At 39.5% G+C, this 15215-nt stretch overlaps 1 protein-coding gene across 1 annotated transcript in view; it reads left to right on the top strand.

Annotated features, from left to right (window-relative positions):
* Positions 1-15215, top strand: part of KAT2B (lysine acetyltransferase 2B) — a 69727-nt gene that overhangs the window by 37930 nt on the left and 16582 nt on the right. The window contains exons 7-12 of the mRNA XM_077808739.1: positions 991-1097; positions 2748-2873; positions 6166-6302; positions 8545-8753; positions 9825-9951; positions 13919-14029. Coding sequence (XP_077664865.1) covers positions 991-1097; positions 2748-2873; positions 6166-6302; positions 8545-8753; positions 9825-9951; positions 13919-14029 — 817 coding nt within the window. The remainder of the gene's footprint in view (positions 1-990; positions 1098-2747; positions 2874-6165; positions 6303-8544; positions 8754-9824; positions 9952-13918; positions 14030-15215) is intronic.

Here is a 15215-nt window from a genome sequence, read left to right as displayed (position 1 = left end):
AACCCTTCTGGGTACCACAGGGTACGACTGCACTGCAGGGGGAGGAGTTGTTCCCAGCTCGGGCAGACACACACACACCAAGCTAGCACACGAAAAGTCATAATGTGGCCATGGAGGCATGGGTGGCAGCTCAAGCCAGCCGCCTGAGGACAGTGCTGTCTGAGATCCTTGCTGCATAACCAAGTGTCTAGCCTGTGCCATTGTGGTCTCACTGCCATTTTTAGCACGCTAGTGCAGTCAAAACTTGTGCGTGTATGTGTAACAGAGCTAGGAATTACATGGCCCAGCTTCAGTGTAGACCTATCCAGAGGATGTGCCGCTGTTTGAGCTACGAAAGGGAATTGCTGTCGTGGTCCTATGAAGGCATGCTGGGTGTTCTGATGTGTAACACTTGAGTGTTATGCTTGTGAGACATTCCATAAAAGAGTGTAAAGTACGTTCATTTTTTCTAAACGTACAGACTAATTTTTAAAATGTCATATAAGCACTAGGTGTAATTACGCACTTACATGTAAGTGTTTTCATAAGGCCAATGTAAATGGCTAGTGCTAGTGGGATTTTTGTACATCAACATGAAAGTAAGAATGCAAACTTGTGCTAAATACTAGATTTTTCAGAATGAATCGGAAAAGCATGTGTTGCAGTTGCATAAGACCAACACACTCTTGCTTGTCAACACACAGCTCTCCTATTGCTGCCCTCACTTGTGCTATGTAAATGCAGTATGCCATCTGTGATCGAAAAACGTTTTAGTAGAGGAAACATTTACTTCTAGTTAAGGTGTATAACCTCAGGTTTTACACGTTCATCATGGGTATTTTATTAAAAAATAATTTAAAAAACTGTCCAGCAATGTTCAGTTGTAGAATCACCAGTTTCTTCATTCTGTATTCAAAAGATTTTAATGATTATTCTGAAGGAAGGCCTATCTTCCTTTGGGTAGGAGTAATTCTGTGGTGTTTAACATTGCCTCTGTATTTCTGCATCTAGGTTTCTATCCATGCTAGAGGAAGAGGTGTATAGTCAGAATTCTCCTATTTGGGATCAGGATTTCATGGTGTCCTCTTCTCGAACTGGCCAGCTAGGAATCCAAACAGGTAATCTGCATTTAGGACAGGGTCAGGGAGAGACTATATAAAGAACACTCTACATCTGCAAAATCTTCCACTGAGAGAAAATGGTATAATTGTAAGAGGCAGTACTGGAACTGCAGATTTATGTGGAAGCTTCTGTTAAAACTGGTAGCTTGAATATCAGTCCATGGCCAGATGTACACAGGAAGCAGTCTCTCTGGTTCCTCATGGAATGATGAAATACTCTCCTGATGAAATACTCCGCAAAGGCATACAAATGGTGTCTTACCTCAGAACATTTTATATCTTGTTGCTGTCATATGTACTTTAGCTGTCTTGTTTTTTTAGAGCTCCCTCAAGCGTTGCCTGGTGTCCATTGACACATCCTGCCCCATACCATGCCTGGTGTCTCTGATAATGGGGCTCTTACCACATATTAGGGACCCTTCTATTGGGACAAGCATGTAACTTTGAGTAATTCCTAGTTTCTAACTAGTATCTGATCATATATGGGCATTACGAGGTTGGGGTGGAGGACACCTGTTGAAAAATATATCTATAAAAATTGCTAAATTGTTAAAGGGCCAAGTGAAATTATACTAAGATGCCCCCCCACCCCCACCTAATCTATCCTGTTTATGAATGGTTTAAGAGAGAGGCCCAATATAGCGCTAAATGTATCTTGGTCATAAAGGTCATTTCACCAGCTAATCTTCAGTACACTTCAAATTTTGACCTGTACTCCTTCGGTGTCAAAGTAGCCAGGTTCTTCCCTCATGAATGTTTCAGAAAACAATTGAAAGGGGGCCTGCTGCTTTTGAGGCCATAACAGTAAGGGTTTACAAAGAGAGAGACTGCATGTGTCCAGTTTCCAAGGAACCACCTTGTTAGAAAATGATTAATGGCACTAAACAAATCTGAGCCTGTGGAATTAAATCTATTTGAGAAGGGGTGGAGAAGTGTGCAGTTTTTATTTTGAAAAATAATTGTATAGCTTTAAGTGGTGCCATAAGAGTCATTTTCATTGGATTCGGTTTGGATTGCACGTTCATAGAATCATAGCAATGTAGGACTGGAAGAGACGTCAGACAGTCATCAAGTCCAGCCCCGTGTGCTGAGGCAAGACCAAGTAGTATAAGTGGAGTGCACTTGAGTGAAATCTTACATCTTTTCCTAGAAGACCCTTGAGAACTGGCTGCAAATCGTTTCTTGACGTGGCAGAATGCCAACTAGCTAGGTAGGTATGTTGAGGAAGCCCATTTTTACTAGCATTTGCACAACACTGCAGAGGAATAAAGCCTGACATTGGCAGTTGAGTAAAATTAGCTCTGTAAGACAATGGAAAGTGTTAGAGCTGTATTTGTTACCTGGAAGCTTTTAGAAGATATAGTTCATAAATCCCCATCTGTGCATCAAGGAATGTGGCTTGCTGTGCAGTATCAAATTTTAAAATACAATAAAAGAAATCAGAATAAAAAACCCCTTCTAAAAATAGACACAAATAGCATTCTGTACCCTGGTTTTTGATTGCACTACATAGCATGGAGTGCTGTTGAAAACCCATTGGATACTTGCTACCAGTGTAACTCTTTGAAGTTGTTTGTTTGTTCTTCCAGTCAACGTTATGGTGAATTCTAATGTCTTGAACGTTCTTTCTCTTTTATATTGTTGCAGTTATCAGTCCTCCCCCTGTGGCAAGGTCTGTTTCGTATAATGCAAGTCCTTCATCTCTAGAACAACCCAACAGTGGAAGTATGAGTCCTGCTTGCAAAGTTTCTTCTTGCCATGACCCAGCTCTAGGTAACTTGAAAGGAAGTTGATCTTGTCTTCTGTTCAGCCTAATTATCACAATATGACTTTATGTTGTGTCAAATCTATAGTTTTCTTTGCTTTTAATAGCTGTGGCATAGCTGAAATCCAGACCTTGTTCCTTGCTGGACCAGAGAAAACAAGTCAACTTTAAAGAATTGGTGTCCTTTCTAATGTAGACAAATTACAACATAGCATTCACCACATGTCGAACTCTGGTGAACATATCCACTGTAACGGAAAGCAAAATGATGCCCAGTTTAGTTCAAACTCTGTTATTTACTGGACTATTGTTTTGTTTACAGATACAATTTAAAACTCCCATGTTAATCCAGAAGAAAAAAATCAAAGGTGACCCAAACATTTTTTTTGAAAAATGATGCAATTTTAGGGTCAGATGCATAATGTTCCAAGTAGTAGGAAACAGAGGGATATCAGCAGATAACTGTTTATGAACTTGCTTTTTTCTTGTAGTTTAAAGTCCTTTGAAGTCATGTTACCGGCTTCCATTCCACTGCTGTGCTCCAGCATGTATCAGCATATGCTATTTGGATTACAAAGTGAGACAATTAAAAAAACAACAACCAAAAATGTTTGCAACACAATAAAAAAAAAAAAATCTTAACCCAGACCCCTTCCCTTCATATGTTGTCTCTGTGCACCAGTGTGTTTACCTGAAAGCTGTAACATCTCAGTATGATGCTTACTGGGACATCATAGCAGAGTGGAAGCCAGAGAACTGTGACCTAACACAAATAAAAGATAAATTTACAATTAGCCATATAGTGGATAATCTCTGCCCCTTGCTATTTGGGAGATTCAGCATTTAACTCATTTTTAAAAACAGTCTTCAGTCTGCCTTTACTACATTACATCTCAGTCTATAATTAACACCAGTGTTGTTTCTATTGTATTTTGATTGGGGGTTTTAATATCTTGATTTCTTAAAGTTACATATGGTTGAAATACGATATATATATATATATATATATATATATATATATATATACTGTCAGACCAGCTGCACTTTTGTTTCCACAATGAGTTAAAAAACATCAATTGTGGATATTTAGTTCTAAGATATCACAACATGTAAGACATAACTAGCTTCACTGTTATATCAAGTTTTGGGTAAAATTACTTGAGTTAATTTTTTAAAGGGAAGTGGATTTAGTAAACTTCTGATGTTTTGAAGAAAATGGCGAAAATATGTACTATTGGTAGGGCCCTACCAAAGTCACGATCCATTTTGGTCAATTTCACGGTCATAGGATTTTAAAAATCATAAATTTCATGATTTCAGCTATTTAAATGTGAAATGTCACGGTGTTGTAATTGTAGGGGTCCTGACCTGAAAAGGAGTTGTGGGGTGGGAGGGTCGCAAGGTTACTGTAGGGAGGGTTATGTTGCCGCCACCCTTACTTCTGCACTGCTGCTGGCGGCAGCGCGACCTTCAGAGCTGGGCAGCTGGAGAGCGGCGGCTGCTGGCCAGGAGCCCAACTGTGAAGGCAGAGCCGCTGCCAGCAGCAGAACAGAATTAAGGACGGCATGTTGTGTTGCCACCCTTCTGCGCTGCTGCCTGCAGAGCTGGGCCCTCAGTCAGCAGCCGCCGCTCTCTGGCCGCTCAGCTCTGAAGGCAGCACAGAAGTAAGGGTGGCAATACTATGACCCCCCCTAAAATAACCTTTTGACCCCCTGCAACCACCTGTTGGGTCAGGACCCCCAATTTGAGAAATGCTGTATAGTATAGGGTAAAAGTACACAAAACACCAGATTTCATGGGGGGAGACCTGATTTCACGGCCCATGACGCATTTTTCGTGGCCAAGAATTTGGTAGGGCCCTAGCTATTGGCTCCTAAGTGTGGGAAGCTTTTCAGAACTTTTCTGTGATTGTGCTAATCCACTATTCACTTTATTGGGGTTTCGTGTCATCCCCAAATGCTCGTAACAATGCTAGTGCACGTCTGTGAGGTTGATGTGATTTCAAGATGGTGGCAAAACAAATCTCTGAAGAGGCCATTGTGATGATGAGAAGCAAAATGGCTTTAATGTGAATTTATGGAAATAAAAGTGGTGCAAGCGAACGTATGTATGTCCTCAAGTCAGTGCTGACGTTCCAGCATAAAGACAATGTTGCACTGGTGATGTTTACATATGATAATTTGATATAAACAAACATACCAGTGACCTTTCTTTCTATTTCCAGGTTTTTAAAAGAAATGAAATTAAAAACACTCAACAAAATCTAGTACTAATGTTAGAATGCAAACCAACTAAAGCAAGAACATGGTCTAAATTGATGATTCATAGCCTAGTCCCATAGTGCTTAGACACACAACATGCTGCCAACAACAATAGGAGAAGATTAAAGTGCAGCTAAAGGCAAATAGGCAATTATTAAATTGACATCGTTGGGGTATCCTCTCAAGGACTTTCATATTTAAGCAGTTAATACTGCAAATCAAAACATGTTTATTTTTTAAATGCCAGCCTAGCATATACAGCAGGGGACCTGAAAGCTAAGCTCTTTTCTTCCTGTCTGTTACACAACAAGTAATAGATTATGCAGCTGGAATTCAGCTGCCAGATTTGTGGATGGTACATGAGTGAGAACAGAATCCAGCTCTGTCTTAAATAGCTATATTGTCTCTTTAGTGCAGACTGGAGTGAAAATTTGTTTTGGTCAGTAAAGCCATGCAGTGAGCAGATATGTTGAGTCAGAGAAGGTGCCATTTTTAGTCACTCCTCATACCATAACTACACGTTAAATAGCAGTGGGAAGATATTTAATCATTATGGGACAGGTTTGTGGAGAGCTATTTAAGACAGAGCTGAATTCTGTTCTCACTCATGTACCATCCACAAATCTGGCAGCTAAATTCCAGCTGCCTGCATTAGTTCAGTGGTAGCTCAGTTGCAACTTAAGCATATAGTGTGGTTTCTTAGCAAGACTTGTAGTGATTTCCTAGGGCTCTGAGTAATGGATTCATGCCTAGTACAGACTTATTAATATAAAGATTGATCATGTCAGTACTGTGAATTGTAAAATTGACTTCTGGCATTGCTGAAAAAGCACCTCAAATCTTAGTTCATTTACAGAAATCAATTGCATTAGGAAAGTGATTGACTGCCTGCTTGTGCTTGCTCAGATCCACTGCAGCATTCACTAGGCTAATTTCTTGCTGCTTTTGTCTTATAAATGGAATGAATATGTTCTGTGTCTGTGGCAACCTGTTTGGCCTTTAAATTATCCTTTCTTTTTGTTCTGATTTGGCTGTGTAGGAGAGAAGAGAAAGAACACTGAACCTTATTCTCAGGAAGATTCAAAAAGGCCCAGAGTTGTAGGAGATATTCCTATTGAACTGATCAATGAAGTGATGTCAACAATTACAGATCCAGCTGCGATGCTGGGGCCAGAGGTGAGAAATATAGACCTGGCAATATTGACGGTTCACTTTTGTAACTATTACAACACAAATGGGATAATATAAACTACTGGAATTTAAGGATCCATTATAATTATCATGCCTTGTTTCTCTTTACTTAAAATGAAGGAAAATATTTGGTCTGTTTCTCAAAAGAAATGCATTGTTTGACAGAACAATAAATAGAGAGTAAAAAAAAATCTTTTGTTATAGAATATGTACCATTTACAAAGACACTTTGATACCAGTGGTAGCAAAGAAATGCTTCAGCAACTCAGATTGCTCACAGCTTGTTTTACGAGGTACTTTTACTACAGAGCAGTTCTATAATACTTCATTGTTAATTGCAGATGTTTCATATTTTCTCTTGTTACTTTAAGACATGGGTGAAGTTGGTACAAATCTTGTAGCAGAATATTAGATTCAGATTTGAAACTTCTCCCAATCACAGCAGGGTCGATTTTTCTTTAGTGAATATGTAGATGTGCTGAGGCTCAAAAATGAAACAACTTCTTTGCTTTTTCTCCTATAGCTTTTTCCTTAACAGGGGGGCGGGGAACGGGACATGGGAGACTGAATTGCATTCTATCTATTTTCTACATTAGCATACACACCACAACATTGCACACATTTTTTGGTTTGCATTGCCAGCTCTTCCTTCTCCTCACTCTCCTCTTGATTATGTTTTGCCAGTCTTTCATATTTGCCAAGTTTCAGCCAGAGACTGCAGAAGATTTGGAGCTTTTACAAAGTTCTTTCCCAAATTTTGTAATCTGATTGATGGGTATGTTCATTGTGAATGTTGGGACAATCAGGACGCAGGGCCTGGCAGTGACTGGATGCTCAGCAGCTAAACTTTGCCCTGGAAAGCAAACAGTGCATGGAAGTCTGGTCTAGTGCAAAATAAACGTTATTGTGGGCACCACTGTAATTGGTGACAGTCCTATGTCTGTAGTGTGTTAGTTCCAAGGAGCACTGACTATGCAAATAAGTATGTGGGTTTTCCCAGACAGCATTAGAAATATTTTAGTATCCAACAACTATCTTTAACCTTTTCAATCACATTTTAAAGGACAGGTGGTTGGGAGTACCTCAGGCTTGTTCACTATGAGTAACTGTGATGAGCTTTCATTACCTGTTCATTTAATTCACTATGATAAAGCTAAAAATTTAAAAACAAAATATAGCCACAATTTTAATAGGGCCCACAAAAAGTATTTTTTCCAGTATTGCTAGAGTAGCAATTAACAAATACTATTTTCAGACTTCCGCAGTAGATGCTGATTGCAGTTGATGCTGAGGTTGAAGACTCACCAGCGTGGCGCCTCCTGCTGGTCGTCTTGGGAATTAGCTCAACTCCAGCTTTGGAACGCCCTCTGCTGGCTGGTGTCTCACCTGCCTCAGGCGCCCGTGTCCGTCCCAGACCCTGGTGCCCCTTACCCTGGGGTTCTGCCTACTGCAGTACCCCCTCCCCTGGGTCTTCCCTCCCAGGGGAACCCCCAAACCCTCTACACCCACCTTGCCTCAGGGGCTACTGGCAGTTGTCAGTTAGACCCCGCTCGCTGAGGCAAACGGCAGTCTGTAAAGGCCACTCATCATCGGCAAAGGCGTTGGGCCAGCTGCCTCTGCAGCCCCAGTACCTTCTTTGGCCTTTAGTAAGGCCCGCAACTGGGAGATTTGCCAGGTTGGAGCTCCCCAGCACTCCTTTACTCCTGGTACCCTGAGCTCCCAGGCAGCCAGGTCCTTCTTTCTCCACAGCTAGAGGAGACTCTGACCCATCTCCTCCCTGAGCCCTTATAACAGGAATCAGCCTAGTTTTTTCCACCAGAGTGGGGTAACTGTCCCGCTACACCCATGTAAAAGCAAAAATATTTCGGCATGGTAAGGTGTTATACAAGTATAAGTTGCTAAACAAATTGGCTGTATTAGTTTCCACTCCATTCGGATATAGACACACAACTGTCAGATTTTAGAAGCAAAATTAGAAGAAAATGAAATGTTGTTTTCAAATTCTTAAAGTAATTGTGTAATTATGGAAAGTAATAAAATCAAAACTCTGTCAGGCTTATTTGGCAGAATCACTTTTTATTTAATACCCAGAGGCAGCTCTGTTTGTAAAAGGATGAATGGGAGACTTAGAACATTTCTTGATTGTCCTGTTGATAGATGTGAAATTAAGACCGTATCTCCTCAAACTCTCTCAAATGTATTTTTGTTCCCCTCTTGCACAACACAGACTAACTTTCTGTCAGCACATTCAGCCCGGGATGAAGCAGCAAGACTAGAGGAGCGCCGGGGAGTGATTGAATTTCATGTAGTTGGAAATTCCCTGAACCAGAAGCCAAACAAAAAGATTATGATGTGGCTAGTTGGCTTACAGAACGTATTCTCCCATCAGCTTCCCAGAATGCCAAAGGAGTACATTACACGCCTGGTCTTTGATCCGTTAGTATCTTCTTTCTGATGTATGAGAGTCTGTAATGTGTGGTAGATAGACAGGAAAGGATCAATTTACAGGACAAAAAGGACAGAAAGCATGTCTGTTCTATGCTTGCTTTATTATTTCAAACAGAGATTGAGCCTAGCAAATATATCAGGTTGCTACTTTCCAAATTTACTGAATGTAGATATCATCAGAAGGTGTGAGAAATCTGGAAATAATTTTCATTGTTGCTGTCATAAAAGTTAAAGATTAATAGCTGGTTATTGGCTAGTGCAGAGAATGGATGCAGTGCAAATTTTCCCAGACCTTGAAGTTTGCAATAAAATTCTTGAACCTTGCCATAGACAGTTATGAAGGGTTTACCGATGGCAGTCTTGTTCTTTTAATGGTTAGCACATGGTGTAAGTGCTGCTGAAATGGATATTTCTTCTGATTTTTGCATGCTTTTGAGAATAGGCGCTTAGAAATACCTATAATAATTGACTGCCTGGTCACCTATGCTGGAAATTGATCACTTAAGCTATGTAGAATGCACACAGGGAATCAGGCATCTGGTAGTAAAGGCTGAATGTCCTGAAGCTCTGTTAATCTCTTATTTAGCCAGGGTAAAGTTGTGATAAGAAATGCAACATAACTGTATAACTTATAGTGACAAAGGCAAGAAAACTCTTTATAAGGCATTTTACAGTAGATGAGGAACATGATGTTAGTTAAATCAGCAACTGTTCTATAGATACAAGCAATTGATTTAACAAATTTCAGAGTAGCAGCCATGTTAGTCTGTATTCGCAAAAAGAAAAGGAGTACTTGTGGCACCTTAGAGACTAACCAATTTATTTGAGCATAAGCTTTCGTGAGCTACAGCTCACTTCATTGATCCGATGAAGTGAGCTGTAGCTCACGAAAGCTTATGCTCAAATAAATTGGTTAGTCTCTAAGGTGCCACAAGTACTCCTTTGGTTTAATAAAGACATTTATAATTGCTTTTGGAAAGCAAAGAATAAATTTCTGAGGGAAAGATGGCACCTGTGCTATGGCCATGAACTAAGGCTGTCATTATTTTATGCATTCAGAAAACACAAGACCCTTGCATTAATAAAAGATGGTCGTGTGATTGGTGGTATCTGTTTCCGGATGTTCCCATCTCAAGGATTTACGGAGATTGTTTTCTGTGCTGTGACTTCTAATGAACAAGTCAAGGTAAAGACAATGTTAGAAGTGGTTGATTAAGTCTATTTGGGTTCTGCGGGGCCAGAACTCACTAATGGATCATAATCATAATTTTGGAATCACCGTCTTCTCGCTTCCCTTTCCTGTTCAGGAATACTTGGCAATATATTTAACACACAAAGCAATTCAACTGCCTAAAAATGTTATAGGTCTGAGGACCACCCCTTTCAGAATAATTAAAAACATCTTCCATCAACATACTAATCTGTTGGCTCCCATTATTGGGCTCTTTACTCTTCAGTCTTCACTGACTGGCCTTATATCAGCTTATCGTAACATTCGTAGTTGAACGAAAATGGGCATTCTGCTTGTGAGACAGTAATGCTACGACCACAACCTTAAATCACTTCAGTTAACAATACAGTTTTTAAAAAGTGGGTATATTCTTGCATCTAGCATGCTGTATAATTCTACTAGTGTGTACTTGAAGGGTATTTAAATGTTAGGCCATGTCTACACTATGGGCACTATAGTGGCACAGCTAGGATGCCGTAGCTATGCTGCTGTGTCACCCATAGTGTAGATGCTCCCTAGAGCAACAGAAGGGGAGTTTCCATTGCCATAGAAACTCCACCTCCCCAAGCAACGGTAGCTAGATTGATGGAAGCATTCTTCTGTCGACCTAGCTATGTCTGTACTGGGGGTTAGGTCAGCACAGCTATGGAACTCAGGAGTGTGGATTTTTGACCCCCCCCGAGTGCCAAAGCTATATTGACCTAAATTGCCTGAAGAATGAACCTCTCTGCTTAAAGAATGAAGAGTGTAAAAGTACAGTACCAGATTTCCTTTTAACAGAGGATTTCAGGTGATTTCAGGATTGCTGTTTGATTTCAACCTCTTGCCTTTAGATGGTGCTGTAGCTGTATATTCAGTCAACTGTGTTTATAGATGAGAATGAAACTAATTTGGAGTTCACATCACAGAGTTGGCAGAAGTTATGTGCTACATTCAGGCTCTTGGAAACAAAGAGCCAGGGTGGAGGAATAGCAGAGTGGGAGCTGAATGCTTTTATAGCCTTAAATGTGTTCCCTCAGTCTTGGATTCACTAAACTCCAGTTTTAGAGAGAGAGATTCACTCACTCTCTTAGCTGGCGGTCTGTCACAAGGGGATTCATCCAGCATTTCAGCAGATCTGAACAATAAAATATAACAGTCCAGACATGTATATTTGTAAGACTAAATAATTAGAAAAATGTGTGTTCACTGTGTAATGGCTTTTGCTGATTCAGTACAAAGTTGTGCTGACACACTTTGTGTAACAGTTCTGCTGGGGTAGCATTTTAAAAAACAACCAACCAAATAAAACTAACAAAGGCCAACTGTCAAAAGTAGCTGCTTAAACAATATATGCATGAGCACTTTGGTGCACAATTATCAATTTTACACTCCTGGGTGCCTGTTAACATACATATATATTTGAGATAACTACATCTGAAAGCTGGGCTTCCTGTGTTCCTTTCTGTGGAAGGTGGCCACCACCAGTAGCTAACTAAGAAAATCTTTACAAATGGATCTTGGTCTCTTCCTGCTGAAAAGTACTTCCTATCTTTATGAACTTTCAGATAGCTGGACTAAGTAAGATGGAGGACTATTTTTTTTAAATTTGGCTTTTGAAAGTTGAAACAGTTTTGAAGTAGCTGCATGAGACTTCTATGTACAATGTGCATTGTAGCTTGTGTGTCTTAATTTCTCTGTATGAATATTCAGCTGCAGAAGTTTTTGTGAGAATGAATAAAATTTGAAGAAATAAATTTACATAAAATAAGATGGCTAAATTAAAAATCATCTCTAGGACAAAATGTTCCAGGTATATGTAATTGCCAATGTCATTCTCAGAATTACTTTAAAAAAATTCCGTAAAGCCTCAGATGTGACACTCTGGGTTGGCAGTCAGACAAAATAATTTAGAACTCTTGAAATGGGTCACTAAATTGTGACCAGAGAATGATGGGCACTGAAAATGTCATAGTGTATGTCTACGCTGCATTTAAAAACGCATGGCTGGCCCATGCCAGCTGGCTTGGGTGAAGGGGCTGTTTAATTGTGGTGTAGATGTTTGGGCTCAGGCTTCAGCCTGGGCTCTAGAATCCGTCGAGGTGGGAGGGTCCCAGAGCTCAGGCTGCAGACGGAGCCTGAATGTCTACACTGGTTAAACAACCCTTAGCCTGAGCCTTACAAGCTGGAGTCAACTGGCATGGGCCAGCTAGGAGTGTCTAATTTCAGTGTAGACATACCCGTAGTCTCTAACTTACTGTTTGGATTGTTCTGCTACAGAGAAATAAGCTTGACTAGCATTCACATCTCTAGTTTTTAGGTAAAAAATGATTTTTCATTACATTTTGATCATGGTTTCGTCTATTTAAATTAAACCCTTGTGAATATAGAATTTGAACACTGAAAATCCCTTTATATCGTGTGCACTTCTGAGAATTTCTAAAGAACTTTTGGGACCCCTCAACGGTCCATGAGTTTTCAAATCACGTATTTGATACCAGTTGTACTCTTGGAAGGGCGAAACAAATATCTTAGTAGTTTACTTAAATTTCAGAAATATGCAATTTAGTACATAATCTGGGGTTGTAATTTTAAATGTGAAGTCTGTAAAAGGGCCCCAAACTTTTAAAGGGTAGTCACTGGAAATAAGTTGATGCAAAGGTATTATACCCCACAGTGACAGGCTTTTCCAAGCATGTGTCATTATTAATTATTCTGTATTAAATTTCCAATATTTATTTATTTATGATATAATTTTGTTGCCATTTTCCAGAGGCCATTAAAGATAGTGAATCATGAGTAATGTTCTACTTTCCATTTTGTAATTTATTGTTCTATTTCATGTCAAAGCATAAGAAGTCTCCCAATCTTCCAATGAAATAAGGAGACCCCAGATATGTTTCCCAGACATTTTTAAAAGACTCCAGTTTTTTATCCATTGCCTCAATAATTGCAGCATAAGCAGGAATGATTAATTCAGTTACATTGTGTCCAGTTAGCATAAAATACTCTGTCTCATTAGTGAAGGATTACTGGGTTTAGTCTGTATCAGTTCTTTTTCATCGCAAGAGAAAAAGAATAGGACATCTTGGAAATATAAATAGCATATTTATTTTCTGTAGGATTATTCACTTTTAGCTACATTATTGCATAATTCTCTTCTGTTTCTGAATGAGACTGGGAATTGTTTTATTTGGCATCAGAGGACATCTTTATTCATTATTTATTCATTTATATTGTGGTAGTGCCTAGAGACCCCAATCAGAGATCAGGTCTCCACTGGGCTAGGTGCTTTGCACATATAATAAAAAGATGGCACCTGAATAAAAAAAGCCTAAAATCTTAGCATGTGATGAAAAACAACAGGTGGGTAAAATGAACAAGCAGAGGGGTAAGAGGACAAGGTAACAATGAAACAGTCATGATTACCATAATAAACAGCATTCTTAGTACATCAGCTGCCTAGCCATTACAAAGTGTTTTGTAAGTGACATGACCAAAGTAAGTCTTAAGGAAGAATCTGTTTCTCAGATATATCATTGTAGCATCCGAACATCTTTAACTTTGTTAGTCCCCAAGGTTGTGAATCTATATACTTGATATTTAACTTAAATACAATATATAGAGATATATTCACCTTAAATTACAACTATCTGAAAAAATAACCTCTAGATCAACACACTACTCCCCAAGGGAGTTGAGGTTGTTTCTTTTAGATCAAAAGTGAATCAATAATTAGAAGCTATGACGTTCTGTGTCGTCCATTGGGTCACATATGTGACCTTCCAAGTATTGTAAATAGTTCAGTCTTTGCTAATAACTGAGGTCCTTGAGTTCAGCTCTGGAGAAATACTCCCTTCAAAGAACAACCATAGCTTCTAATACATGTAACACCAAAAAGGTTTTTCTCATGAGATGAATTTCCTTAACTATTTCCACATAGGGTTATGGAACTCACCTAATGAATCATCTGAAAGAGTATCACATCAAGCATAACATTCTCAACTTTCTCACGTATGCAGACGAATATGCAATTGGCTACTTCAAGAAACAAGTAAGTCAGCCTAAGAAAAGTCTTCAGCCAATGTAAGACATGGAAATGTAGAAACCCTATGGCCGGGCCAGGTCTACAGTTACAAGCTTACAGCGGCACAGCTGTAACTGGATTTGTGTAGCTGCGTTATGCTGATGGCAGAGAGCTACCCTATTGACATAATAAAACCAGCTCAACAAGTGGTGGTAGCTGTGTTGGCGGGAGAGCGTCTCCCCCCGATGTAACCGCTGTGCACATGAGCACTTATGCCAGCAAAACTTGTGGCATTCGGGCGTGGTTTTTTTGCACCCCCGAGTGACACAAAATTTGCCAACATAAGTGCTAGCATAGGCATTGCCTACGTAAAATGTATTAGCAGCTTGTGGTATCTAAGCAGATGTGTAAAATGTGTAGTGTCTTTTTATTTTAATGTACAAAATATGTTCTGTGTTAGCCAAAGTTAAGGTACTATCTTTATAGAACAGTGTATTTTGTAGGAAAAATTTGATTGTATTTGCAGATTACATAATACTCTCAATTAAGTGTTTTTTTTAAAAAGAAGTCACAGCTGAACTTCGTTAAGATAAATTCAGACTTTCTGATTTCCTAATTGTATGTTAAAAAGCTGTTACCAGCTCCATGCACTTAATAAATCACTGTTTTTGGAAGGAGTTTGAGGTAGCACAGATGTATGTGGGAATACAGTATTCTTACCACACTGAACAGAAATAGATTTACAGCTTTATCTTGTATCTCTCTTGTGCTCACAAATTATATTGAAACCAGTGAGTTATGCCAGCAGAAAATTTTAGTCTAGTGTTTGGTGACTGAGACTGTTTTAATCTTACTTTGATCCTTCTTTAAAATAGATACTAACTAAAAAGTCAGTTCAGCACTGAAACACCAGTCCTGTTTTGGGTCCGCTACTATGGACCCATACACAGTGCTGTTAACTTCAGTGTGAATCCATGTGAGTGTAGGGGTCTGTGATGACAGACCCAAATGCAGAATTGGGGACCTATATTGGCAAATTTTAACAAAAACAAAACAACTCAGATTCCGCTAGTCTAAGAAAATCCATAAGGAAGTGGCCAAAGGGGAGGAAAACTTCCCCCTCCTTGTTTTGTCAGGGAATTATTGGGGCGGGGTAGGGTGTTCTGTCCCCAGTACCTGCAGATTTTATGAGATCTGTATGCTGTAATCTCTG

The sequence above is a fragment of the Eretmochelys imbricata genome, chromosome 2, assembly GCF_965152235.1.
Source record: "Eretmochelys imbricata isolate rEreImb1 chromosome 2, rEreImb1.hap1, whole genome shotgun sequence".
Classification (NCBI taxonomy): Eukaryota; Metazoa; Chordata; order Testudines; family Cheloniidae; genus Eretmochelys; species Eretmochelys imbricata.
This window is presented reverse-complemented; position numbering and strand designations above follow the sequence as displayed.